The 26,419-nt window shown below is 46.2% G+C and overlaps 1 protein-coding gene across 3 annotated transcripts in view; it reads left to right on the top strand.

Moving 5' to 3' along the window:
* LOC123768665 (uncharacterized) overlaps window positions 1-26,419 on the top strand; it is a 75,371-nt gene that overhangs the window by 29,979 nt on the left and 18,973 nt on the right. The window contains exon 2 of one of the 3 annotated variants that reach the window (XM_045759370.2): window positions 10,327-10,589. The exons of 1 other annotated variant lie outside the window; for it this stretch is intronic. In XM_045759370.2, coding sequence (XP_045615326.2) covers window positions 10,514-10,589 — 76 coding nt within the window. In that variant the 5' untranslated portion in view covers window positions 10,327-10,513. The remainder of the gene's footprint in view (window positions 1-10,326; window positions 10,590-26,419) is intronic. One more of the 3 variants, XM_045759453.2, reaches the window with a different exon arrangement.

Genomic DNA, 26,419 nt, shown 5'->3' with positions numbered 1-26,419 from the left:
AGGAGGCGGACTGAGCCTCTACGTGGGTGAAAGTGTCATTGTGAGGTGGGGGAACATACCTCTCCCACCCCTTCTCTACGGGGGAGACTTTTCTCCACTTAGGCTTGAGTTTTTGATCACGTGGGAGATTAAGAGGGAGGGGGGGGGTAAGAGTACTTAAGGTCCAAGTCTCGGGAAGGTGCCATGCTAATGGGACCCTTGACGTCATTGTTACATCATATGACTGCCTGGACGCCACCACGTATACCACGTGTCTAAGGTGGTGTACACTAACCACGTGTCTAAGGTGATGTGCACTCACCACGTGTCTAAGGTGATGTGCACTCACCACGTGTACACGTTGATGTACACTCACCACGTGTCTAAGGTGATGTGCACTCACCACGTGTCTAAGGTGATGTGCACTCACCACGTGTACACGTTGATGTACACTCACCACGTGTACACGTTGATGAACACTCACCACGTGTCTAAGGTGATGTGCACTCACCACGTGTCTAAGGTAGTGTGTACACGTTAATTTTTGTTTGTACAGGTTAATTTTTGTTTGACACACCTGTACAGCCCAACACACCTGCAAAGAGTGTCAGAACCTGCACAGTGTGACCGTAACGTATCGGAAATTGAAAGAAGAAGAGAAGAAAGGGCGAGGGAGGTAGAGAGGTGGAAGAGAGTAGTGAGGAAGAGTGGTCAGGAGGGAAAGGGAAAGTTCAGAATGAGAGGGAGAGAATGAGATCAAGGAGGAAAGTAGAAGAGTAGAAAGTAAGAGTAGAAGTATGGTAGAAAGATAGTAGGTTGCTGCCACCATCCATTCTTGTTAATTATATATAAGAGTAGGACTGGAACTTGTCTGCACATTAATATCATTTGGTGTTATCATGTATCAACTGTAAGCATGTACTCGTATAACCAAGAATCTTTGTCAAAATCTTAAGCCTGTAAAGCTGTGCTCTCCACTCTAATTTTCAAAATCCAAGATCTAGAGATCAGAACTAAAGACAATTTACCAAAAAATCCGTTAATCGGTTATATATTTAGTATTATGGGTATCATAATGGGTATCATAATTCAACCATTTCACTTGAAGTTCAATATGTCAACATTATTGCACAAATTTGAGTCAAATTTGTGTTGGTATCAAATTTGAGATATGATGCCAACATCAAATCATATATCAGACGTCACCCTATCCCCACTGGATTTTGAAGAAGCCATAAATAGTATGCCTATGCACTCTGCACCAGGCCCGGATTCTTGGAACTCTATATTCATCAAGAACTGTAAAAAAAACACTATCGCAGGCCCTTCACATTCTGTGGAGACAAAGCCTAGATACTGGCGTTATCCCTGACATACTAAAAACAGCAGAGATAGCACCACTCCATAAATGAGGTAATAAGGCAGAGGCAAAAATTTACAGACCGATAGCACTAACATCACACATCATAAAAATTTTTGAGAGAGTGCTAAGAAGTAAGATCACAAAATACATGGAATCACAGCATCTCCATAACCCCGGACAACATGGTTTCAGAACAGGGCGCTCTTGCCTGTCGCAGTTGCTGGACCACTATGATATGGCATTAGATGCTATGGAAGACAAACAAAACGCTGATGTAATTTGCACAGATTTCGCAAAAGCGTTCGACAAATGTGACCATGGTGTTATTGAACATAAAATGCGTTCAAAAGAAATTACCGGAAAAATAGGTAGGTGTATCTACAATTTCCAGACTAACAAAACCCAATGTGTAATAGTCAACAAAATAAAATCCAGCCCATCAACCGTGAAGAGCTCAGTCCCCCAGGGTACTGTGCTTGCTCCAGTACTTTTTCTCATCCTCATATCGGACATAGATAAGAACACAACCTATAGCACTGTATCATTCTTTGCAGATGACACTAGGATCTTCATGAAAGTAGGCAACATAGAGGACACGGCAATCCTCCAATCAAATGTAAATCAGGTCTTTCTTTGGGCTACAGAAAATAATATGGTGTTTAACGAAGATAAGTTCCAGCTCACACGCTACGGAAAAAAATGAAAATATAAACACGGAAACCACGTACAAAACGCAGTCAAATCATAACATAGAACGAAAAGGCAATGTAAAGGATTTGGGTGTATTCATGTCGGACGACCTTACCTTCAAAGAACACAATAAAGTGTTCACAACTGCAAGAAAAATGACAGGTTCACAAAATGACATCTCTAGTTCACACTAGAGATGCTATACCAATGATGATACTTTTCAAGACGCTAGTGCTCTCTAGAGTGGAGTACTGCTGCACAATGACAGCCCCTTTCAAAGCTGGAGAAACTGCTGACCTGGAGATCCTTTACTGCTAGAATCCACTCAATAAAACATCTAAACTATTGGGATGACTGAAATGCCTAAATCTGTATTCTCTTGAGTGCAGGCGGGAGAGATACATAATAATTTACACGTGGAAAATAGTAGAGGGGCTGGACCAGAAGGCATGGCAGGATGTGCAGAATACCCCCGTTGAAGAGCAGAGGTGCAACAGGTACTCTGAGAGAGAACTATCAACATCAGAGGCCCGAGACTGTTCAACACGCTTCCACTACACATAAGGGGCATAACTGGCCGACCCCTCACAGTGTTCAAGAGAGAACTTGACAAACACTTCCAAAGGATACCTGATCAACCTGGCTGTGATTCATACGTCAGGCTGCGAGCAGCAGCGTCCAACAGCCTGGTTGACCAGTCTAGCAACCAGGAGACCTGGTCGACGACCGGGTCGCGGGGACGCTAAGCCCCGAATTCACCTCAAGGTAACCTCAAGGTAAGGTAACCACACAATAAATTTATAGCATGTGGCTATCTCCCTACCCCACCTAGACAGCGGCTTGTCTGATAGAAACACAGCCAACGGGCCGCAATTACCAGCTTAGCAGTTAGCAAGGTCACTTCACACCACCTGACCCCTAGTCAACCTGTCAATATTAAATCTCTTAAGGTGGGATTTTTAAATTGCTAAGGCCAGACAACCTGGCGACGTCATTATCCTGTGATGACTGAACTCTCATTTTATGTAAAATATTAAACAAACCACATTTATGGTGTTATATGACACACCTGTAGAGTGTGACACACCTGTACAGTGTGACACACCTGTACAGTGTGACACACCTGTAGAGTGTGACACACCTGTACAGTGTGACACACCTGTACAGTGTGACACACCTGTACAGTGTGACACACCTGTACAGTGTGACACACCTGTACAGTGTGACACACCTGTACAGTGTGACACACCTGTACAGTGTGACACACCTGTACAGTGTGACACACCTGTACAGTGTGACACACCTGTACAGTGTGACACACCTGTACAGTGTGACACACCTGTACAGTGTGACACACCTGTACAGTGTGACACACCTGTACAGTGTGACACACCTGTACAGTGTGACACACCTGTACAGTGTGATACACCTGTACTGTGTGACACACCTGTAGAGTGTGATACACCTGCACAGTGTGACACACCAATATAGTGAAGGAATGCACTATCAGCTGAGTCGTCACTGACTTCAGGAGTTGTATGGGGTCGTCCTGTGGTGACAGGGTGACGGAGGGTGGTGACGGACGGTGATGACGGGGTGACGGACGGTAGTGACGGGGTGACGGAGGATGGTGACGGCGAAGACAGGGAGACAGACACTCCCAACACGGCACTTCAACAGGTCACCAAGATTTTCCTCCTCCACCTGCAACTTTCCGTTTTCTCCTCATACTGGTTCTTTTCTAATTCCTTCTCCTCCTTTTCTTCCTCCTCTTCCTCTTCCATTCCTCCCATCTTCTTCCTCCTCTTCCTCCTCCTACTAAAAAACGCCGACATTATCCTCCCTCAAGGATAAAGCCATTCAGCTTTTCCCACATAAGTGACGGGAGTGACGTAGGGGGGGGAAGAGGAGTCTCTGGGAATTTTGTCCCCCAAGTCGAGCACAGTTGAGTGACGACCTTGAGCGTTGCAGTTGCTCAGCTGAGTGACGCCTTCCTGCTGTGGTTCAGGGGGGAGTGACGCCTTCCTGCTGTGGTTCAGGGGGGAGTGACGCCTTCCTGCTGTGGCTTAGGGGAGGGGAGTGACGCCTTCCTGCTGTGGTTCAGAGGGGAGTGACGCCTTCCTGCTGTGGTTCAGGGGGGAGTGACGCCTTCCTGTTGTGGCTCAGGGGGGGAGTGACGCCTTCCTGCTGGGGCTCAGGGGAGGAGTGACGCCTGCTGTGGCTCAGGATGGGGAGGAGTGACGCCTGCTGTGGCTCAGGATGGGGAGGAGTGACGCCTGCTGTGGCTCAGGATGGGGAGGAGTGACGCCTGCTGTGGCTCAGGATGGGGAGGAGTGACGCCTGCTGTGGCTCAGGGGGTGGTGACGCCTGCTGTAGCTCAGGATGAGGAGTGACGCCTGCTGTAGCTCAGGATGAGGAGGAGTGACGCCTGCTGAGGCTCAGGATGGGGAGGAGTGACGCCTGCTGCGAGGCGGGAAGCCAGTCAACACGCATGACAGGTTTTCAAAGCTCTGTTTACCAAGTCACGTGACATCGTGGCCCTGAGGCGAGTAACAAGGCCACTCGTTGTGGTCCCTCGCACCTCTGTACCCAGTGACACTGGTTACCATCGTCACCCCCCGTAACACTGACCACCATCGTCACCCGCCGTAACACTGACCACCATCGTCACCCCCCGTAACACTGACCACCATCGTCCCCCCGTAACACTGACCCCCCCCCCCTCCGAAACATTAAACACCTGCACTCCAAAGTGGGTAACTCCCTCTCAATACATGAAATTTGTGTACGTCACATTTATTGTTTTGTTTATTGAGAGAAGTGAGTGAGAGGTTTGTTTGTGTTGTCAATGTTGTTTGCTTCTTGATTCACAATAACTGACAACCTCCAGAGATGGTTTTTTTGGGTGGGGGGGAGGGGGGGGGGGGAGCGGGGGTTTGAGGGGGGAGGGTTTGAGGAGGGAGAGAGGGGGGGGGTGTTGGGAGGGGGGCATTGAGGATATACAGGTTTTTTGAAGACATTATATATACACAGAGTATTAAATCATGACTATTTTTACCACCGGGAATATATGTGCATGAGGCATCAATGTCAGCTTAAGAACACATTCATCACCTTAAGAACTCAGTCATCCGCTTAAGAACTGGCTTAAACTGGATCTGAACTGGATCTTAAACTGGAAACTGTTTGCTTAAGACGTGACTGTTTGAGTGTAGGAGCGGTTGTGGAGTACCTAACCTAACCGTCCCAGCAGTCTGGTCTCATCAACATTGGCCAAAGGCTCATTAATCCAGCCGCCAAAACCCCCTGTCTATGAAAGGATAAACGGTTTACACTCAACTCACAATTGATTACGTCCGAACACTTCTCGAACAAGTGGTTATTCGCTCATGACTTTTGTTCGAACCACAACGCTGTAAATGCTTCACTCACGTACTACAAATACAAATAATCGCCAACAGAACCTAAACACCTAACCTAATCTATGCCTAAATATGCACAGTATGTTGATATATAAGAATATTAATGTATATATGAGAAAATTCCTGTTATGAATTAACAGCATGCTAAAATTGATGAATGCGTCTTTGGGGTCGACCACTGGAGAGAATAGACTTGGTCTGAGGACGAGTTGAAAATACAAATAATTCACCAACATAAGCTAAATACCTACCCTAACTGTTAGGATTGAAGGTGTTTTGTAGGATTAAGTCCTACCTACGTTAGGTTCATAATGTTACAAGCAGATGCTCGTTTGGTTTCTAAGTACCGTAAATACTAGATACACGTAACCTAAAAAGATAGTTAAGGGGAAAGGGGGGGGGGGGGGAACAGTCAATTTTTCTAGCAAGAAATGATCTCCTGAAGAACAGAATTATTCCCAATTATGCTAAGAAGACTTAGACTTGGTATAAGCAGTAAAAAAATATATTTTCTGCTGGGTAGAAAATTTCTTGCTAGAATGGACCGTGAATCCCTGCTAGGATTGTTTGGCATAGGTAATAAAATTCCAGTTAGTGCTAGAACTCAACGTTGGGCATTGCTAGTGTCACAGTTGCAGCATGATGTGAAGTTTAAATAAGGCAAGGATAATATAGTGGCAGATGAATTAAACAGACTCCCTGTTACAGAAGAGTTGAATTCCAGGATTACAGTAGATTATGTTGACCTGGTGAAATATTTGTCATGGGAGGATATTTCATTCCAGACCATTAGGAAGTTATTAGTTGAGAAGCCAAATTAAGTAAGTTATTGATTTATGTCAAGTATGGATGGAATGGTGATATATTATTGTCAGAGTATGCAACAGTACAGGCTGACCTTGGATTACACCAGGATGTAATCTTATATAGGAGTGGAGTGGTGGTTCCTGTGGAACTGAGATGTAAGGTCTTGCAACAGCTGCATGTAGGCCATAAAGGCATAAATGCTCTGAAAGCAGAAGCTAGAAGTTGGGTTTAGTGGCCAAAATTGGACCAGGATATTACTGAAGTAACTAAAGAATTATCATATTTGTTTTATGAAAGGTTTCAAGCGCGGGTTGGACATGTATATGAGTGGGATTGGGTGGTTATAAATAGGAGCTGCCTCGTATGGGCCAATAGGCCTTCTGCAGTTGCCTTTGTTCTTATGCTTTAATAACTGGAAGAAACACCAGGCCCCAGTACTTTCCTGGCCATGCACCGGGAAACCTTGGTCTAGACTTCATATACTTCATGCTGGACCTGTGGATAACAAATATTACCTGGTGACTGTGGATTCATACACAAAATTGATGAATGTTCATGTGTGTCATTCCACGACATCATCTATAACTTGTGAATTTCTCAGGAGTAACAATTTGTAGGTTTGGATTACCAGACATGGTGGTGGCGTCAGCTAATGCTCCTTATCTTGTGTTTGGGGAAATGGAGGATTTTTTTAGGAAAATAGTATAAATATGTTAATTAATCCTGTCCCCCCCACCCCTCTCCCTTCCTGTAACCTTTCCTCAAATGGTCTGGCTGAGAGAGCAGTGCGATACTTAACAGAAGGGTTACAGCGGTTTACAGAAGCCACTGTAGCCCTTATTTTTAAAGAATCTCACTATCCTTAAAAAGTTGAAGCCGATATCAACACAAGTCTCTGTAGATTTTTTAATAACTAAAGAAGAACTGTTCGTTCTACCAGTGGTAAATCTTCTTTTGAATTACCGTTTAATAGGCATTTCAAAGTAAACATAGAAACAGTGAAAAAGATCTAGATTAAGATAAATCAGAAACTAACCCGGTCAACCAGTTGGTTCAGGAAGAATCCCCAGATGATTCAGGGGAACTTTAGAATGGATAAGCCTTATATGGAAGGGTAAATTATTGGCGTTTTAGGCCGTAGGAATTTGACCGTGCAAGTGCAGAGTTTTGGGAATATTAATTGGAAAAAGACATGCAAATCAACTCATGCCAAAGTTCACGGGGAATTTCGAAGTCCCATTAGCGTGAGGCAACTATAGTGATGCCCATTCTAATAATGTAGGGGTAGCCCCTGCAGGAGTCCGGGAGGCAGAGGAAAGGGCAACAGAGGGGAATGTGCACACATTCAATGTCCACATACGATGGATTCTGTAGTTAGTCATTCTGAAGAAGGTTCCCCAGAAGTAACAGATCTGGATTGTATGTGTAATGTAAGGGAAGGGGGGGAAGGGAACTACCAGGGGAAAGCGCCAAGCCTCTACGACTATATAGCACTTGGAAGGGGCCAGGATAAGGATTTAGGATGGGACAGGGGGGGGGGGAAAGGAATGGTGCCCAACCACTTGGACGGTCGGGGATTGAACGCCGAACTGCATGAAGCGAGACCGTTGCTCTACCGTCCATCTCCAGTTGAGGAAAATCAGAAAATCTGCCTTAACGAGCCTGGCCTGAGGACAGGTTGAACTACAAGTAACTCCTGACAGTACCCAAACACCTCACTTAACATCTCACTTTCTAATAGACAGTAATAATTTAGGTTTTTGTTAACAAATTACGACTATGAATATTACGTTAAAATTGATAAATACGGTTTTTGTATTGACCGCCATCTGTAGGAGCCTCGCCTGAGGACAGTCCCAGAGTCATTGTTGACAACAGTTTTAGTAGTAATAATCTTTATATATTAAAGCACCGCGCCAGGGTGAGCTGGTGGGGGGGGAGAGGGGAGGGGGGGAGGCGGGAAGACCAGGAAGGAGGGTGTCGATTAAGGCAGTGTCTGGGATGCTCCCGGACGCAGGTTCGAATCCTCGTCACGGCCCTTGTGGATTTGTTCAAGGTGGGTGCTCTGGGCAGACCTCAACCCGCCAGAGGGTGTTGACACAAGGAAGAGCCAAGCGATAACAAGATGACCTCAAGAGTTGTCCGTAAGACTCTTTTAACTGTTTATCTCATTTACTGACAGTACTCTCTCTCTCTCTCTCTCTCTCTCTCTCTCTCTCTCTCTCTCTCTCTCTCTCTCTCTCTCTCGCTCTCTCTCGCTCTCTCTCTCTCTCTCTCTCTCTCTCTCTCTCTCTCTCTCTCTCTCTCTCTCTCTCTCTCTCTCTCTCTCTCTCTCTTCGATGTTTGTCGATGTTTGTAACTGACACACAATTATTGAGAAGAGTTGTAACAGATGAGGGTTGTAGGATTCTCCAAGATGTTGTTATAATATATATATATATATTTGTTATTTTAAAAAATATATAGATGGTACCACCTCTGGTTGATTGTAGGGACCCATAAGCCTCGAAGAAGACGATATGCAGCACCCGGGAGAGCCTTGTTGGGCTCTCTCATGCACTGGCACATATTGTCTTCTCCTACCATCACTATACATATTTATATACATAGGGAAATTTATTGTACAAGATTACATGATTACACATGTGTCTTTAACACATACGCAACACAACCAATACAAGTAAAATGAAAAGCACGCCAATGGGAAACATTGATTAAAGTCACGGACAGATCCGATCATTGTTGCAAGTCAAACACTTCTTCAAACTCCGAAGTTGGACTTGTGCCCAAGACGCAACAAGCATTTCCCCTCTGAATCGTAACATACATATATACATACATATATTTTATATTATATTATATTATATATATATATATATATATATATATATATATATATATATATATATATATATATATATATATATATATATATATATATATAGCCTTACTGAAGCCAACAGAAGAATAATAAAGGCTCATTCAACACCTGAGTAAGACTGATATCAGTAATATTTAGTGAGTCAGCCTGAGGCTTAGGGCCCACGGAAAAAAATATTAATACCAAAAAAATATAATATTCATTTTACAACTGCTTATCCAAGTAAAATATTTCACTGGATATAAGAAAATACTTAACTGACAAATCAATGTTCACCCGTCAGTCAAATTGCTGATACAATACCCAAGGAGGAGACTCCTGACAGAGACTTAAAGACTTTGTTAGTTATCCAGTTATCACACGAGGAACACCTTCCTTCAGATCAAGTCTCAGCTCCTGGTTACCAGTCAACATGCTACTGGCACTTGTCTTGGAGTCGTGGAGTCCTTTTGTCTAAGATGTCCGATGTGATGTTTTCATTACGGGAAGAAGAACAGTGGGTGTTTGGCTATTTGGATTGTAGTGGGTATTTGACAGAACTGTAGTGGGAGTTTGGCTGTATGGATTTGACATCCCTTTTCTTTTGACTGCATATTTTTCATTCTTAATACACGTTAACAATACGTCATTACACTGTATAATAATTTCTTTAGTTAATATTTGTTAACTTTTCTCTAAATAAATAAATAAATAAATATTTTAAGCTCAGTTGCCGAGTATTTTATTATTTACGGCTGTTGGAAAAAAAAGTTGTTTATGCATTTGATAATCCAAACATAACAGAATGATTATTGCTGGTGTTATTAATGTAATGTGACGCTACTTCTAAGATTATATATATGGAGTTCCTTAATGAATATGGAGAGTGTGGAGCGCGCACACACTCCATACATAGGGTGTGGAGCACCGGTCTATAAGCAACAGTATGACAGTGCCGACACACTTCACACTAACACTTAATGTGGCACTCTGAAAACGCCTTGACACTGAGAGACAGCAGTCATGCAGTGACTTGCGTTCAGGCGTTTTAGGAGTGTGCGTGGGCGGCGGGGGCGTGGGTGGAGGGGTGGAGGGCGTGGGTGATGCATGAATGGGTTGGAGGGAGGGTCGAAGGGGCGTGGGGATGTTTAGGAGGGGGGAGAGTAGGAGCCTTGGGAACCTGAGTATACGAAAAATAATGTCAGTTTGCAGGCACCGCAGGTGAAGGAGGACGTTGTCTGTCTGGGCACCCCTTGCACAGTCTCCTGCTCGAACTCTCTCTGCGAGCGATGGATTGAGTGAGCCTCCGCCGCTGAAGCAGGCCACGCGCTACCACGCACAGGAGAGTGAATCAAGTCTTGACAACAGAGCCGTTGAGAGACATATATCAAGATGGACTCTACACTGATTAAAGGACTCCTCTACTCCGCCTCCCATCTCCTGCCCTCTGGAAAGAGCCGCAGCCCACGTAAGTCACTTTATATAGGCCTCTTTTATATATATTGCTTCGGGCAGCGTTATATGCCAGCTTGTGTGTGATTATTGGCAGACCTTGGTTGTCTGCTTTATGGTAAAGGTGGTCAGTGAAGGGGGCATAGCTGGTAAACACGGCAGACACAGAATAATGGCGACAGCAGACGGGATATGTCCACCTTGTTGATATTAATGAGTGTCTGGAGGCTGAGCTCCAGCGCCTGGAGGCTGAGCTTGGCTTGATCTCACTGCTAGAGATAGTGACAGGTGAGTGTGCGAGGTGCCTCAAGTATCACTATATGTATACCTGCATGCTCTACTCTATACATAGATCTATTCTGTATGATACATGTGTACAAGCTTTACTGTTTTCATTGTGAAATTATTATTGTGGGAGTGGGTTTTATTATGCCACGAGCTGTGGGAGCGGATCTTAAACCACCAACTGTGGGAGTGGGTCTTGAGCCACCAACTGTGGGAGTGGATCTTGTGCCACCAGCTGTGGGAGTGGATCTTGTGCCACCAGCTGTGGGAGTGGGTCTTGAACCACCAACTGTGGGAGTGGATCTTGAACCACCAACTGTGGGAGTGGATCTTGAACCACCAACTGTGAGAGTGGATCTTGAACCACCAACTGTGGGAGTGGATCTTGAACCACCAGCTGTGGGAGTGGATCTTGAACCACCAGCTGTGGGAGTGGATCTTGAACCACCAGCTGTGGGAGTGGATCTTGAACCACCAGCTGTGGGAGTGGATCTTGAACCACCAACTGTGGGAGTGGATCTTGAACCACCAACTGTCTGGAAGAGGATTGTTCCACTGTTGTTGATCAGCACTGGAGGACAGTGAGTCCTCCCTCCCTCCCTCCCTCCCTCCTCGTCCCTGGTTTACACTCTGGCGACTCGAGTGAAAGTGCGTTAACCGCATCAATGAGCGGCAGGTGTTTGTTTATATTGTTGCGTGAGCCTTCAACACCTGCGGTAACACCTTACAACACTTGTGGTAAGTTACAACACCTGTGGCAGCAGTCAACAACATCTGTGATAATAACAGTCTTATCCAATTCATATCCATCATTTCGTATTCTGCGTTGTGTTAATATATATTGAATATATTGAAAAATCTTATTAAGTTCTCTTCCCTAAGTTGCTTATTAAGTTTCCCTAAGTTCCTTCACCTGGGCGCTAGGAGACTCGAACCCCGGACTCTAAGCGTAGGGGGAAAATCTTATTACTCTCCCCCCCTTGTTATACACATTCATCCGCGTGTTCACGAGTGTCACATGAGACCAGAAGGCATGGCAGGATGTGCAGAATACCCCCGTTGAAGAGCAGAGGTGCAACAGGTACTCCGAGAGAGAACTCTTATCAACATCAGAGGCCCGAGACTGTTCAACACGCTTCCACTACACATAAGGGGCATAACTGGCCGACCCCTCACAGTGTTCAAGAGAGAACTGGATAAGCACCTCCAAAGGGATACCTGATCAACCTGGCTGTGATTCATACGTCAGGCTGCGAGCAGCAGCGTCCAACAGCCTGGTTGACTAGTCCAGCAACCAGGAGGCCTGGTCGACGACCGGGCCGCGGGGACGCTAAGCCCCGAAATCATCACACGGTAATCCTTCGCCTCTCTAGAGAACGCAAATTAAGCTGCTTCTTTAGTAATCCCACTTCAAGAGGAAGATTTGTAATCCCCGGGATTACCTTCCTCGTCCTTGTCTGTCTGTCTGTTCAGCTGAATTATGTCCATCGTCTGATCCGGTGGCCAGTAACGACCTTCATAATGTAAGCGGAGCTTTACAATAAAGCTCCTCCCCCCCCCCCACACACACACTTAACACAAGGCTCTAACTTTCCAGCGAGGCTCAAGTGGAGTGCTTTATCACAGCCTTTAATCAAGTCAAGGCACTCAATGTCGCAATCTTTACCGCGATTAACGCGTGGAAAATACTTGGTAAATATGGAAAGCCACGTGACCGTCTTAATATTTTGTAGAACCACAACAACAGCCCTTAGTAAAAATACAACAACAGCCCTTAGTAAAAATACAACAACAGCCCTTAATAAAACCCACAACAACAGCCCTTAGTTAAACCACAACAACAGCCCTTAGTTAAACCACAACAACAGCCCTTAATAAAACCACAACAGCCCTTAATAAAACCACAACATCCCTTAGTTAAACCACAACAGCCCTTAGTTAAACCACAACAGCCCTTAGTTAAACCACAACAGCCCTTAGTTAAACCACAACAGCCCTTAGTTAAACCACAACAGCCCTTAATAAAACCACAACAGCCCTTAATAAAACCACAACAGCCCTTAGTTAAACCACAACAGCCCTTAGTTAAACCACAACAGCCCTTAATAAAACCACAACAGCCCTTAATAAAACCACAACAGCCCTTAGTTAAACCACAACAGCTCTTAATAAAACCACAACAGCCCTTAATAAAACCATAACATCCCTTAGTTAAACCACAACAGCCCTTAGTTAAACCACAACAGCCCTTAATAAAACCACAACAGCCCTTAATAAAACCACAACAGCCCTTAGTTAAACCACAACAGCCCTTAGTTAAACCACAACAGCTCTTAATAAAACCACAACATCCCTTAGTTAAACCACAACAGCCCTTAGTTAAACCACAACAGCCCTTAATAAAACCACAACAGCCCTTAATAAAACCACAACAGCCCTTAGTTAAACCGCAACAGCCCTTAGTTAAACCACAACAGCCCTTAGTTAAACCACAACAGCCCTTAATAAAACCACAACAGCCCCTAGTTAAACCACAACAGCCCTTAGTTAAACCACAACAGCTCTTAATAAAACCACAACAGCCCTTAATAAAACCACAACAGCCCCTAGTTAAACCACAACAGCCCTTAGTTAAACCACAACAGCCCTTAGTTAAACCACAACAGCCCTTAGTTAAACCGCAACAGCCCTTAGTTAAACCACAACAGCCCTTAGTTAAACCACAACAGCTCTTAATAAAACCACAACAGCCCTTAATAAAACCACAACAGCCCCTAGTTAAACCACAACAGCCCTTAATAAAACCACAACAGCCCCTAGTTAAACCACAACAGCCCTTAGTTAAACCACAACAGCCCCTAGTTAAACCACAACAGCCCTTAGTTAAACCACAACAGCCCTTAATAAAACCACAACAGCCCTTAGTTAAACCACAACAGCCCTTAGTTAAACCACAACAGCCCTTAGTTAAACCACAACAGCCCTTAGTTAAACCACAACAGCCCTTAGTTAAACCACAACAGCCCTTAGTTAAACCACAACAACAGCCCTTAGTAAAACCACAACAGCCCTTAGTTAAACCACAACAGCCCTTAATAAAACCACAACAGCCCCTAGTTAAACCACAACAGCCCTTAGTTAAACCACAACAGCCCTTAGTTAAACCACAACAGCCCTTAATAAAACCACAACAGCCCTTAGTTAAACCACAACAGCCCTTAGTTAAACCACAACAGCCCTTAGTTAAACCACAACAGCCCTTAGTTAAACCACAACAGCCCTTAATAAAACCACAACAACAGCCCTTAATAAAACCACAACAGCCCTTAGTTAAACCACAACAGCCCTTAGTTAAACCACAACAGCCCTTAGTTAAACCACAACAGCCCTTAATAAAACCACAACAACAGCCCTTAATAAAACCACAACAGCCCTTAATAAAACCACAACAACAGCCCTTAATAAAACCACAACAGCCCTTAGTTAAACCACAACAGCCCTTAGTTAAACCACAACAGCCCTTAGTTAAACCACAACAGCCCTTAATAAAACCACAACAGCCCTTAGTTAAACCACAACAGCCCTTAGTTAAACCACAACAGCCCTTAATAAAACCACAACAGCCCTTAGTTAAACCACAACAGCCCTTAGTTAAACCACAACAGCCCTTAATAAATCCACAACAAGAGCCCTTAATAAACCTGTACCACTAAACTAGTGCACTCCTCCATAGAGTGGTGGAGCTGCACGCGTATAACCTAGATTATACACGTATAACCTAGTATAACCTAGAGGTATAACCTAGGTTATACCTCTCAAGATAATATAAATTAACTTTAACCCCACCGCCCAATTTCTTGATTATTATAAGTTGCAAGAAAACTATGAAATAGGGAACCATCGGGGACCTATTTTATAGTTTTTTTTTAAACAGTCCCTGGGGTCTTTCTCAAGCTGACTGCTCAGTACCTGGTACTGTGTTCAGTGTCTGGTACTGTGCTCAGTGTCTGGTACTGTGTTCAGTGCCTGGTTCTGTGTTCAGTGCCTGGTTCTGTGTTCAGTGCCTGGTACAGTGCTCAGTGCCTGGTACTGTGTTTAGTGCCTGGTTCTGTGTTCAGTGCCTGGTACAGTGTTCAGTGCCTGGTACAGTGCTCAGTGCCTGGTACTGTGTTCAGTGCGTGGTTCTGTGTTCAGTGCCTGGTACTGTGTTCAGTGCCTGGTACAGTGTTCAGTGCCTGGTACTGCACTCAGTGCCTGGTACTGTGTTCAGTGCCTGGTACTGCACTCAGTGCCTGGTACAGTGTTCAGTGCCTGGTACTGTACTCAGTGCCTGGTACTGTGCTCAGTGCCTGGTACAGTGCTTAGTACCAGGTACAGTGCTCAGTGCCTGGTACAGTGCTCAGTGCCTGGTACAGTGTCCAGTGACTGGTACTGTGCTTAGTGCCAGGTACTGTACTCAGTGCCTGGTACAGTGCTTAGTGCCAGGTACTATTCTCAATGCCTGGTACAGTGTTCGGTGCCTAGTACAGTGACTGAGCTGACCAGCACCAGACCTTCAGAGGAACTGACTGTAACCTTGGGAGTTAGAGTGTAACTACATCATTATTTACACGCCCCACATCACTATTTACACGCCCTACATCGCTATTTACACGTTCTACATCACTATTTACACGCTCTACATCACCATTTACACTACTTTCATCACTATTTACACATCCTACACCATTATTTACACGCTTTACATCACTATTTACACTCCCTACATCACTATTTACACGCTTTCCATCACTATTTGCAAGCTCCACATCACTATTTACACCTCCACATCACTATTTACACGCCCCATATCACTATTTACACGCCCCACATCACTATTTACACTCCCTACATCACTATTTACACGCCCTACATCATTATTTACACGCCCTACATCACTATTTACACGCTCCACATCACCATTTACACGCCCCACATCACTATTTACACGCCATACATCACTATTTACATGCCCCGCATCACTATTTACATCATCACTATTTACACGTCCCACATCACTATTTACATCATCACTATTTACACTCCCCACATCACTATTTACACTCCCCACATCACCATTTACACACTACGGAACCCGGGGGGGGGGGGGAGGTTACACCCAACATTCTTCAATACACATAAATTCCTCGGCTTAAAAAGACCATCGGAGGTCTATTTCCTGGACCCATAATGTGTGGTGCTTCCCCCCACCGGTCCCTCACAAGGGTATGGGGGCCCTTGCAAGGGAATGGGGGCCCCTCACACGGGTATGGGGGCCCCTCACAAGGGTATGGGGGCCCCTCACAAGGGTATGGGGGCCCTTGCAAGGGTATGGGGGCTCTCACAAGGGTATGGGGGCCCCTCACAAGGGTATGGGGGCCCCTCACAAGGGTATGGGGGCCCCTCACAAGGGTATGGGGGCCCCTCACACGGGTATGGGGGCCCCTCACAAGGGTATGGGGGCCCCTCACACGGGTATGGGGGCCCCTCACACGGGTATGGGGGCCCCTCACAAGGGTATGGGGGCCCCTCACAAGGGTATGGGGCCCCCCCCTTGAACAACTGTTGTTCATGGCTCCTCCACCAACTCGCCTCTGGTACAAAGTGACACGAGGACGAGCCGGTTGCTTTTGGGCAAGAGTTCCTCTGCCGCCCCTGTGCACCCAGCAATAACTGTTGATGACCTGATTGGAAAGCGATTTGTGGATCATATTCTGCGGGAAAACAATACAACTAAAGCTTCAGACGAGCTTTACAAAAGAAAGAACTATTAAGCTTGAAAGGAAGAACCTGCTAAGCCGTTGACTCTATAATAAAGTAAAATATTATATATTTGGAAGCAGCCGTAATGGTAGAGGTGAAGGGGCCTGCGTATATACGCGTTAGGGAGTGTACGGAGTCACATAAAAACCTGGCCAGGAAGCTGTAAGGGTTTCCAGGTTGGGCAGCCTTGACCAACCTTGCCGGGCGCCTATAGATGGTACATGTAAGTCCTGCCGGGCACACTCACCCACAGCCCGGGCGATTATCATGAAACCTGACTTCCTTCCTTATTGTTTTTTGTGTGTGTTTACAACCATGTGTAACGTTGCGGAAGTGTTTGTGCACAACAATTCGGTATTTTTTTGGGGGGTGTGACTATGATGGATGCTTCTGGCTACAGACGGGGGTGAAATATGATGCTGAGACGACGTATAGGAAATAGATCTGGCTGCCTTGGGATAAATAAATAAGGTATCTCACCTGATACCTGTCGTGGGCCCCTCACTCCCCCCCCCCCTGACCAACCACAGGTGCGTCTGCGTCGCGGCCCCTCACTCCCCCCCCCCTCCCCTCACCAACCACAGGTGCGTCTGCGCCGCGCGCTGCGGACCATCGTGGCCTGATACGCCGGCCCGGCCTCGGAAAATGAAAGTACTCACAGTAGTATTCACTATGTGGTCGTGAGAGTCGTACAAATCTCTGGTCATAGTCGTGATAGTGATGAATTTAGATAACCGGAATAGTTTATATATTTATGTTGCCAATAATACCTTTCCTAACCATCCTTGTATAGTACATCTGAGACCAAGTGTATTACGTGTGTATTGCAATATACACACGTAATATAATATGTATGTGTATAAAGTATATGTAGAAGCTGATCAGAATTACATTTCAACTTTGTAAATTGCACATTAATGACACTATGTAAAAGACACATCGACCACTTTATGTAGGACAGACGTAAATCTGTGTATTTATGTGTTTGACAATGTCAGACCACGGAGGAAAAATGAAACAGGAAATTTCCTTAAGTACTTTCATATATTAAATACATCTTCAGAAGGTCGAAGATGTATTTTTGACCTTCTGAAGATGTATTTAATATACGAAAGTACTTAAGGAAATTTCCTGTTTCATTTTTCCTCCGTGGTCTGACATTGTCACATTCTTAATCACGTGTTTATTTTCGTGATATACACACATCTATGTGTTTACGTATGTAGGTTAGCTTAGCATTTTAAAAGCACTATACAATCACCTTCTGTGGTTGATTGTTCAATAAATCCCTGAACTATATGTTTAACAGATCTCTCACTATGTCCATAGAGGACAGACGAAAATGTATATTATATATATATATATATATATATATATATATATATATATATATATATATATATATATATATATATATATATATATATATATATATATATATATATGCTGGTTAGCACTGTAAATGTGTGGCCACGTCTGTAGAAGATAATAATTAATACATAAATAATTGACAGAAAATGTGGATATTTTGCGAGCCGATACTTTCCATAGTAGGCCGCACCTGTAACGTTGGTTAAGTACCCTAAACGTACAAAACGCGACCTATTAGTTGAGAAGTCAGGCGCTAGACTGACCCCAGGAGCTTATATGGACCCGGAAGAGCTCTCAGCCTCTCTCCCTCCCTCTCTCCCTCTCCCTCCCCTCTCTCCCTCTCTCCCCCTTCCCGCCTCCAGTGCGACCCACGACCCATCCTGGGACGTCGCATCTGACACACCTCAGTGGGCGAGGCCCCACTGGGAGTGCCTGAGTGCCACTCCTTCGGTGCTCTCAGCAGCTTCCCCCAGCACCAGACCTCGCTCCCGTGCCACTGGGTGCCTTTTCCTTCACTGGCATTATCGGAGACTCGAACTCGGGCCTGCAGAGTGCGAGACTGTCGTGCTCCTCCCCCCCCCCCCCCCCCTCGGGGATGAAGCGCCTCCAGGTGTCTCTGTGGCGCTGCACGCAAGGTTGGAAATCTCAATTTGTGTGTATAAGTTATAAGTCCTTTTTATTGTGTGCGTCCGTGGCCTCCGAAAATGACAGGACAATTTGTCCTGATTGTCAATTTTTGTCCAGAAAATGTCCTGGTTGACAGGACAACAGTCTCGTACTCTTGAGGGCCCGAGTTCGAGTCTCGGAGACCCCAGGGGTTACCAGCGACGGTCTTGTGGCTGGCGTCTTACCGTTGTCTTCAATAACAACGGCTGTTGCTTCTCGGCGTTATTCAACAGTGCCCGTTTGTACGTGATTGCCGTTTTCTTTTAAATTTAGATCTTTGGGGGCAGGTACCAGAACCGGTTAGGTTATCTAGCGCCATTTGTAACCAGAACACACGGTCATGTAATTGGGAGGAGCGGCTGCCAATTGTCCCAACTTGCCCAGGATTCGAACCTGGGCCCCTCTCACTTTCGAGGGGAGCGTGTACATAGATTTTTAATATTTTAATTACCGTTTGCTGTCGTTGTTGCAAACACGTCGTGTAAGATTAGCATTAAGTTAGTTTAAACTATACAAGTACAATTACATATATGCATGTATGCACACTATTTCCAGTAGTGTGCATAATCTTGCGGGTGGCAGCGCTGCCTGTGACGTCACTATATAATGGGGTGGGGGGAGGGTTGCGGTAAGATACGTTTTACATGTTGACTTTCACATTAAAAAGTCATCACCAGAGTGGCGGGAGTTTGTCACATGACGTTGGTGGGAGAGGACGCCACCTCGCCTCTCTCCTCCTGGGAGGAAATGTTCACTGTTCTTCAACGTCACCGCTGTTCTCCAACAGTAGTCGAACTGAACAGAACTGGATGCTATTCAGTTCTGAACAGAAGTGGATTCTATTCAGTTCTGAACAGAACTGGATGCTATTCATTCTGGATTCTATTCAATTCTGTTTCGCTCGGAGCTTCGCGTAACATCTCCCGTATCATGATCATAATGAATGTTGTCGGGGGACAGGCAGCCAGGGTGTATATATACATACATTAGGCTTAAATCGAGGTTCCCCCCCCTCCCCCAGAGTCGAAGAACTGACCCCCTCCAACCCCCCCCCCCCCCAAGGATGCAACCCCACAAAATGCTAACTAACTCCTGGGGTACCTATTTACTGCTAGGTGAACAGAGGAATTAGGTGATAGGAAATACGCTCAGCCATTTCTGTCCCTGCCGGGATTCGAACCCCGGAATTCCTGATTGTTAGATGAGAAAGAACACGTATGTAATACAGGGGACCTGATGCATACAATGAGAGTCCTTCTGCTGTATGTGTGTATACTTGTATGATCTGGTATACCCACTGTGTATACTCTGGCAACTGGAGGTGGGAGGCAAGTGTGTATACTCTAAGGGGTAGTGATATGTATGTATACTATGAGAACTGCGGACACGGGTGTATACTTTGGTAAACTAGAGACACGTGTATACTTCGAGAGCACATGACACCTGTGTATACCTGAGAGGTGGGGACACAGGTGTGTACACCCTGAGCAGCTGTGGAACACAGATGTGTACACCCCTGAACACCTGCGGAACACAGATGTGTACACCCTGAGCAGCTGTGGAACACAGATGTGTACACCCTGAACAGCTGTGGAACACAGATGTGTACACCCTGAACACCTGCGGAACACAGATGTGTACACCCTGAACACCTGCGGAACACAGATGTGTACACCCTGAACACCTGCGGAACACAGATGTGTACACCCTGAACACCTGCGGAACACAGATGTGTACACCCTGAACACCTGCGGAACACAGATGTGTACACCCTAGATGCTTTACAAGTTGTACCGTGTCCTCATCCTTCTCAGAAGGATATATTAAAGTCATATTTGAATGCTTCTGCATCTGCATCTGATGTTCCTATCCTAGAGGACGGGGCTCGAACGGACGTCCTGGTAATTTCCACCCAACCACCACTACCATGAACCAACCCATGGTTCACCACTGTGTGAATATGAATCTGTTAAATGCTCGCCCACGTTGCAGAACCTGACCCGTTGCCAGGTCCTGCAACGCTTGACTGTACGTCAATCATTATCTGGTCCGAGTAAGTTGTGTTCGGTGTCCGCGTCTAGTTGGAACAGCAGCAGCAGTAGATTGAGAAGAAGATGGATGGAGAGTGTAAAGTAGGAATGAGGAGGGGGTTGAGAGTTGAGGTGTGAGAGGTCTGGACCGGGAGTTCCCCCTGTGGCCGGGAATTCTTCCTAGTTGAGAGCTCGCCAAGACCTTCTACAGCCAGCCCTGACAAGGTCCTCCACGGCTGCTGCCACGGCTGCTGCCAAGGCCTGTATACCCCCTCCACAGGTGCCGTCCCTACCCCACCCGTCCAAGGACTGTCAACGGAGCCACCGCTGTTCTCGCCCACAAAGGCCTCCTACGCACTCAAATAAACCTGGTGCTACATCACAGCCTTCCCGGCTTGGTGCCTTCTTTGGGTAATTACTGACGCACTCATACTAACAACACGCAAAGTATATAACCTCAATTACCGGTGTTCGTAATATTTCTGGTGTTGATAACTTTTATTCGTAATAGTGCGGGTGTTCGTAATTGGTGTTAAAAAGCTGATCTTATCGCAACTGCTGTTCGCAATATTGCTAGTGTTGCACAATGAAATCCCAATAACTGTGATCAACCAGGCTGTGACTCGTACGTCAGGCTGCGAACAGCCAGTCCAACAGCCTGGTTGACCAGACCACCAACCAGGAGATTTGGTCAGAGACCGGGCCGCAGGGATCTTGAACCCCGGAACCACCGCAAGATATGTATCAATGAGGAAATCAGTTGGCGCCACGAGAAGGATTCGAACCCTCACACTTGGTGCTGTCAAGCCTACGCCCCAGACCGCTACACCACGACATGGTCAACAGCAGTGTCACCTGGGATTCTATTGAATCCTCTACTGGGTTCTAAGGCTTCCACTGAAGCCCACTTTGGGTTTCTTGTATTGTCTTCATGACCTCTAGCATTGTCTTCATGACCTCTAGCATTGTCTTATGACCTCTAGCATTGTCTTCATGACCTCTAGCATTGTCTTATGACCTCTAGCATTGTCTTATGACCTCTAGCATTGTCTTCATGACCTCTAGCATTGTCTTCATGACCTCTAGCATTGTCTTATGACCTCTAGCATTGTCTTATGACCTCTAGCATTGTCTTCATGACCTCTAGCATTGTCTTATGACCTCTAGCATTGTCTTCATGACCTCTAGCATTGTCTTCATGACCTCTAGCATTGTCTTATGACCTCTAGCATTGTCTTCATGACCTCTAGCATTGTCTTCATGACCTCTAGCATTGTCTTATGACCTCTAGCATTGTCTTATGACCTCTAGCATTGTCTTCATGACCTCTAGCATTGTCTTCATGACCTCTAGCATTGTCTTATGACCTCTAGCATTGTCTTATGACCTCTAGCATTGTCTTCATGACCTCTAGCATTGTCTTATGACCTCTAGCATTGTCTTCATGACCTCTAGCATTGTCTTCATGACCTCTAGCATTGTTCTCATGCACTTTAAGACTTTATTATAAGACTTCCAGACATTATTCACTTCATAATACCATAAGAACATACGCATTAAGGAAAGACCAGAAGACCTATTGGGCCCCTACGAGGCAGCTCCTACTTATATCCTCCTAAACTCACTCATATACGTGTCTAACCTACGCTTGAAACAACCACCTGTCGCCTGACAAGTGGGTCCACAAATCAACGAAGCGTTGACTTGTGAAAGAGATCCTCCATTATAAGCCAAAAACTGTCAATTGTAGATTGATCTTGACGGGTGCAATCTATAACCGTTGCCTACAACTGCTGGGTGAAAAGGTTCATGAGGTGAAAGAAAATTTGCCCAATTATTTGGTCTCTCTCTCTCTGCATCTCAACTCCCCCGGGGATCGAACTGGAGACCCTCGATCGTGAGTCGACGACGCAGCCCACCGGACCCATGTTAATGTGTGTTGATGATGGGTGTGTGTGTGTGTGTGTGTGTGTGTGTGTGTGTGTGTGTGTGTGTGTGTGTGTGTGTGTGTGTGTGTGTGTGTGTGTGTGTGTGGTGTTTGACGATGACGTCACTGGGCACCGTCGCTCCGTAATGACGTCACTGGGCGCCGTTGCGCCGTAATGACGTCACTCGGCGCCGTCCCGCCGTAATGACGTCACTGGGCGCCGTTGCGCCGTAATGACGTCACTGGGCACCGTCGCTCCGTAATGACGTCACTGGACGCCGTCCCTCCGTAATGACGTCACTGGGCGCCGTCCCTCCGTAATGACGTCACTGGGCACCGTCCCTCCGTAATGACGTCACTGGGCGCCGTCCCTCCGTAATGACGTCACTGGGCACCGTCCCTCCGTAATGACGTCACTGGGCGCCGTCCCTCCGTAATGACGTCACTGGGCACCGTCCCTCCGTAATGACGTCACTGGGCACCGTCCCTCCGTAATGACGTTACTCGGCTCCGTAACGACGTCACTGGGCGCCGTCCCTCCGTAATGACGTCACTGGGCGCCGTCCCTCCGTAATGACGTCACTGGGCACCGTCCCTCCGTAATGACGTCACTCGGCTCCGTAACGACGTCACTGGGCGCCGTCCCTCCGTAATGACGTCACTGGGCGCCGTCCCTCCGTAATGACGTCACTGGGCGCCGTCCCTCCGTAATGACGTCACTGGGCGCCGTCCCTCCGTAATGACGTCACTGGGCACCGTCCCTCCGTAATGACGTCACTCGGCTCCGTAACGACGTCACTGGGCGCCGTCCCTCCGTAATGACGTCACTGGGCGCCGTCCCTCCGTAATGACGTCACTGGGCACCGTTCCTCCGTAATGACGTCACTGGGCGCCGTCCCTCCGTAATGACGTCACTCGGCTCCGTAACGACGTCACTGGGCGCCGTCCCTCCGTAAGGACGTCACTGGGCGCCGTCCCTCCGTAAGGACGTCACTGGGCGCCGTCCCTCCGTAAGGACGTCACTGGGCGCCGTCCCTCCGTAAGGACGTCACTGGGCGCTGTCCCTCCGTAAGGACGTCACTGGGCGCCGTCCCTCCGTAAGGACGTCACTGGGCGCCGTCCCTCCGTAAGGACGTCACTGGGCGCCGTCCCTCCGTAAGGACGTCACCTGGCGCCGTCCCTCCGTAATGACGTCACCTGGCGCCGTCCCTCCGTAACGAGACGTCATCCACAAGGTTCTCACGGGTGTTGCGAGGCCGCAGCGGCGGCAACCCACAATTGAGGTGTTACACAACGGCGTCTCCCACGGGGTGAGGGGAGAGGAGGAGGAGGAGGGCCCGGCTGGACCCGCACTATCACGGCTCGTTAACGGAAGAGGTAGTTACTAGATAGAAAGTGAGGGGCGGGCGCTTCGCTCTGGCTTGGTCAACCCGCGAGATTATCTGCAGGTAATCCCAGTTACAAGCACTGGATTCTCTCATGGCGGAATGGGAAGCGATTTGGCCCTCGTAACTCTCGGTTAAGGGTTATCTGGAGGTTATCTGGAGATGATTTCGGGGCTTTTTTAGTGCCCCCGCGGCCCAGTCCTCGACCAGGCCTCCACCCCCAGGAAGCAGCCCGTGACAGCTGACTAACACCCAGGTACCTATTTTACTGCTAGGTAACAGGGGTTCGTGTCACGCCTGACACAAAATTGGTTGGTATCGTATAAATGGAGTTATAAAGTGCTTCCGGGATTCGAACTAAGGTCTGGAGTTAGGACAGTCCTTGCATGTTAACCACGGCGAGGACTGCGACGTCTCAGCACCTCCACTTGAATCCTGCAAGAATTTTGAATTTCTACTTTGGCGTCATAGCTAATCTGGGGGGTTCCTGGCTGGGTCTATGTACACCTGGTGAGAGGTGTTCAGGTGACGGGGTAATATGTAGTGTGTGTGTGTGTACTCACCTAGGTGTGCTTGCGGTAGGTTGAGCTTTGGCTCTTTGGTCCCGCCTCTCAACTGTCAATCAACTGGTGTACAGATTCTACTGAGCCTACTGGGCTCTATCATATCTACATTTGAAACTGTGTATGGAGTCAGCCTCCACCACATCACTGTCTAATGCTTTCCATTTTCCAATTTAAATCCTAGTGCATTTAAACTGGAAAAGTATAGATTTAGGAAAGACATGGGTAAATACTGGTTCGGTAACAACGTTGTTGATTTGTGGAACCAATTACCGCGTAATTGGTTTAATGGAATGCACTTAGGTTCCATTTATTTTAGTGGAATGCACTAGGTTCAATGGAATGCACTTTACCCAAGGTACAAGGGTCACGAAGAAACTGCAGGAGTAACAAAAACACCGGAGAACAGAGAAAGATATCAGAGGTACCTCTGAGTACCTCAGAGAGGTACTCAGAGGTAAGAGGTACTCTGAGTACCTCAGAGAGGTACTCAGAGGTAAGAAGAGAACCAGAGATAATAAAAACAACGTAATAAATAAAGAAAAGACCTAACCCAAATTGCTTCACAGCCACATCAGGATGAAGGCAACAGGTGTGAATACTGACACTGTGAATAGCGGGCAGACAGATTTACCGAGAAAGACAATGAGGTCTACAAGGAACTCAACAAGAGATTCACAATAGAGCAAGAAGAAGTTCCTGGAATATTTGGAGAGCAGGAACATTGTAACCTACCATCAGCACTGTTCAAGGATGCTATATCTTGCCCTCACAGGGTTATTTCAATTATATGACCAGGAGACAAAAAATTGGAAAAGAGAAGATTGAGCAGACTACATATTGCCAAAAATTGCCTTTGACACGGTACTCCATAAGAGACAAGTACATAAGTTGTAGAAGCAGGCAGGAGTGACAGGGATGGTACTTCAGTGAATAAGAGAGTACTTAAGATAAAACAGTCACTGTGAGAAGTGACATCTCTGAGTAGCGAGATGTCACCAGCGAAGCTTCATATGGTTCAGTTCTTGGACCCATCCTCTTCCTCATATATGTAAATGATCTTCCAGAGGGTACAGATTCATTTCTCTCAATGTTTGCTGATGATACAAAATTTATAAGAAGGATTAAGACAGAAGACAACAAAAGGCTACAAGATGACCTGCACAAACTGAAAGTATGGTCTAACAAATGGCTACTAGAATTTAACTCAAGTAAGTGTAAAGTAATGAAGCTAGGTGGAAGGAACAAGATGCCAGAGACAAGGTACCGGATCAGAGATAAAAGTCTCCAAGGAGCGGACAGAAAGAAGGATATAGGTCCCGCGGGAATTAAAAGGATATCAGCAGCATATGCAAGACTGGCTAACACCAGAAGTGCCTTCAGAAATTTGTGTAACGAATCATTTAAAATCGGGTATATCACACATGTCAGACCAATTCTAAAGTATGCGGCTCCAGCGTGGCGTCTATAAATATTCAAAATACAAGTTAAAAAACTACGAGGTATGAGTTAGAAGGAAGGGCTACGTGAATTAAATATCACTGAAAGACAGAAGAGCTCGTGGAGACATGATGACAATATACAAAATTCACTGGATACGGAAATGAGCCACTGAGACATGAGAAAGATTTTTTTTTAGTGTTAGAGTAGTTAACAAATGGAAATGAAGTAGTTAACAAAAAGGCAATGATGTGGTGGAGGCTGACTCCATACACAGTTTCAAATGTAGATGTCATAGAGCCCAATAGGCTGAGGAATCTGTACACCAGTTGATTGACGGTCGAGAGGCTATACGAAAGAGCCGAAGCTCATACCCA

The sequence above is a fragment of the Procambarus clarkii genome, chromosome 1 (assembly GCF_040958095.1).
Source record: "Procambarus clarkii isolate CNS0578487 chromosome 1, FALCON_Pclarkii_2.0, whole genome shotgun sequence".
NCBI classification, from domain to species: Eukaryota; Metazoa; Arthropoda; class Malacostraca; order Decapoda; family Cambaridae; genus Procambarus; species Procambarus clarkii.
The sequence above is the reverse complement of the archived record's forward strand: the minus strand, read 5'-3'. Positions and strand labels throughout refer to the sequence as shown.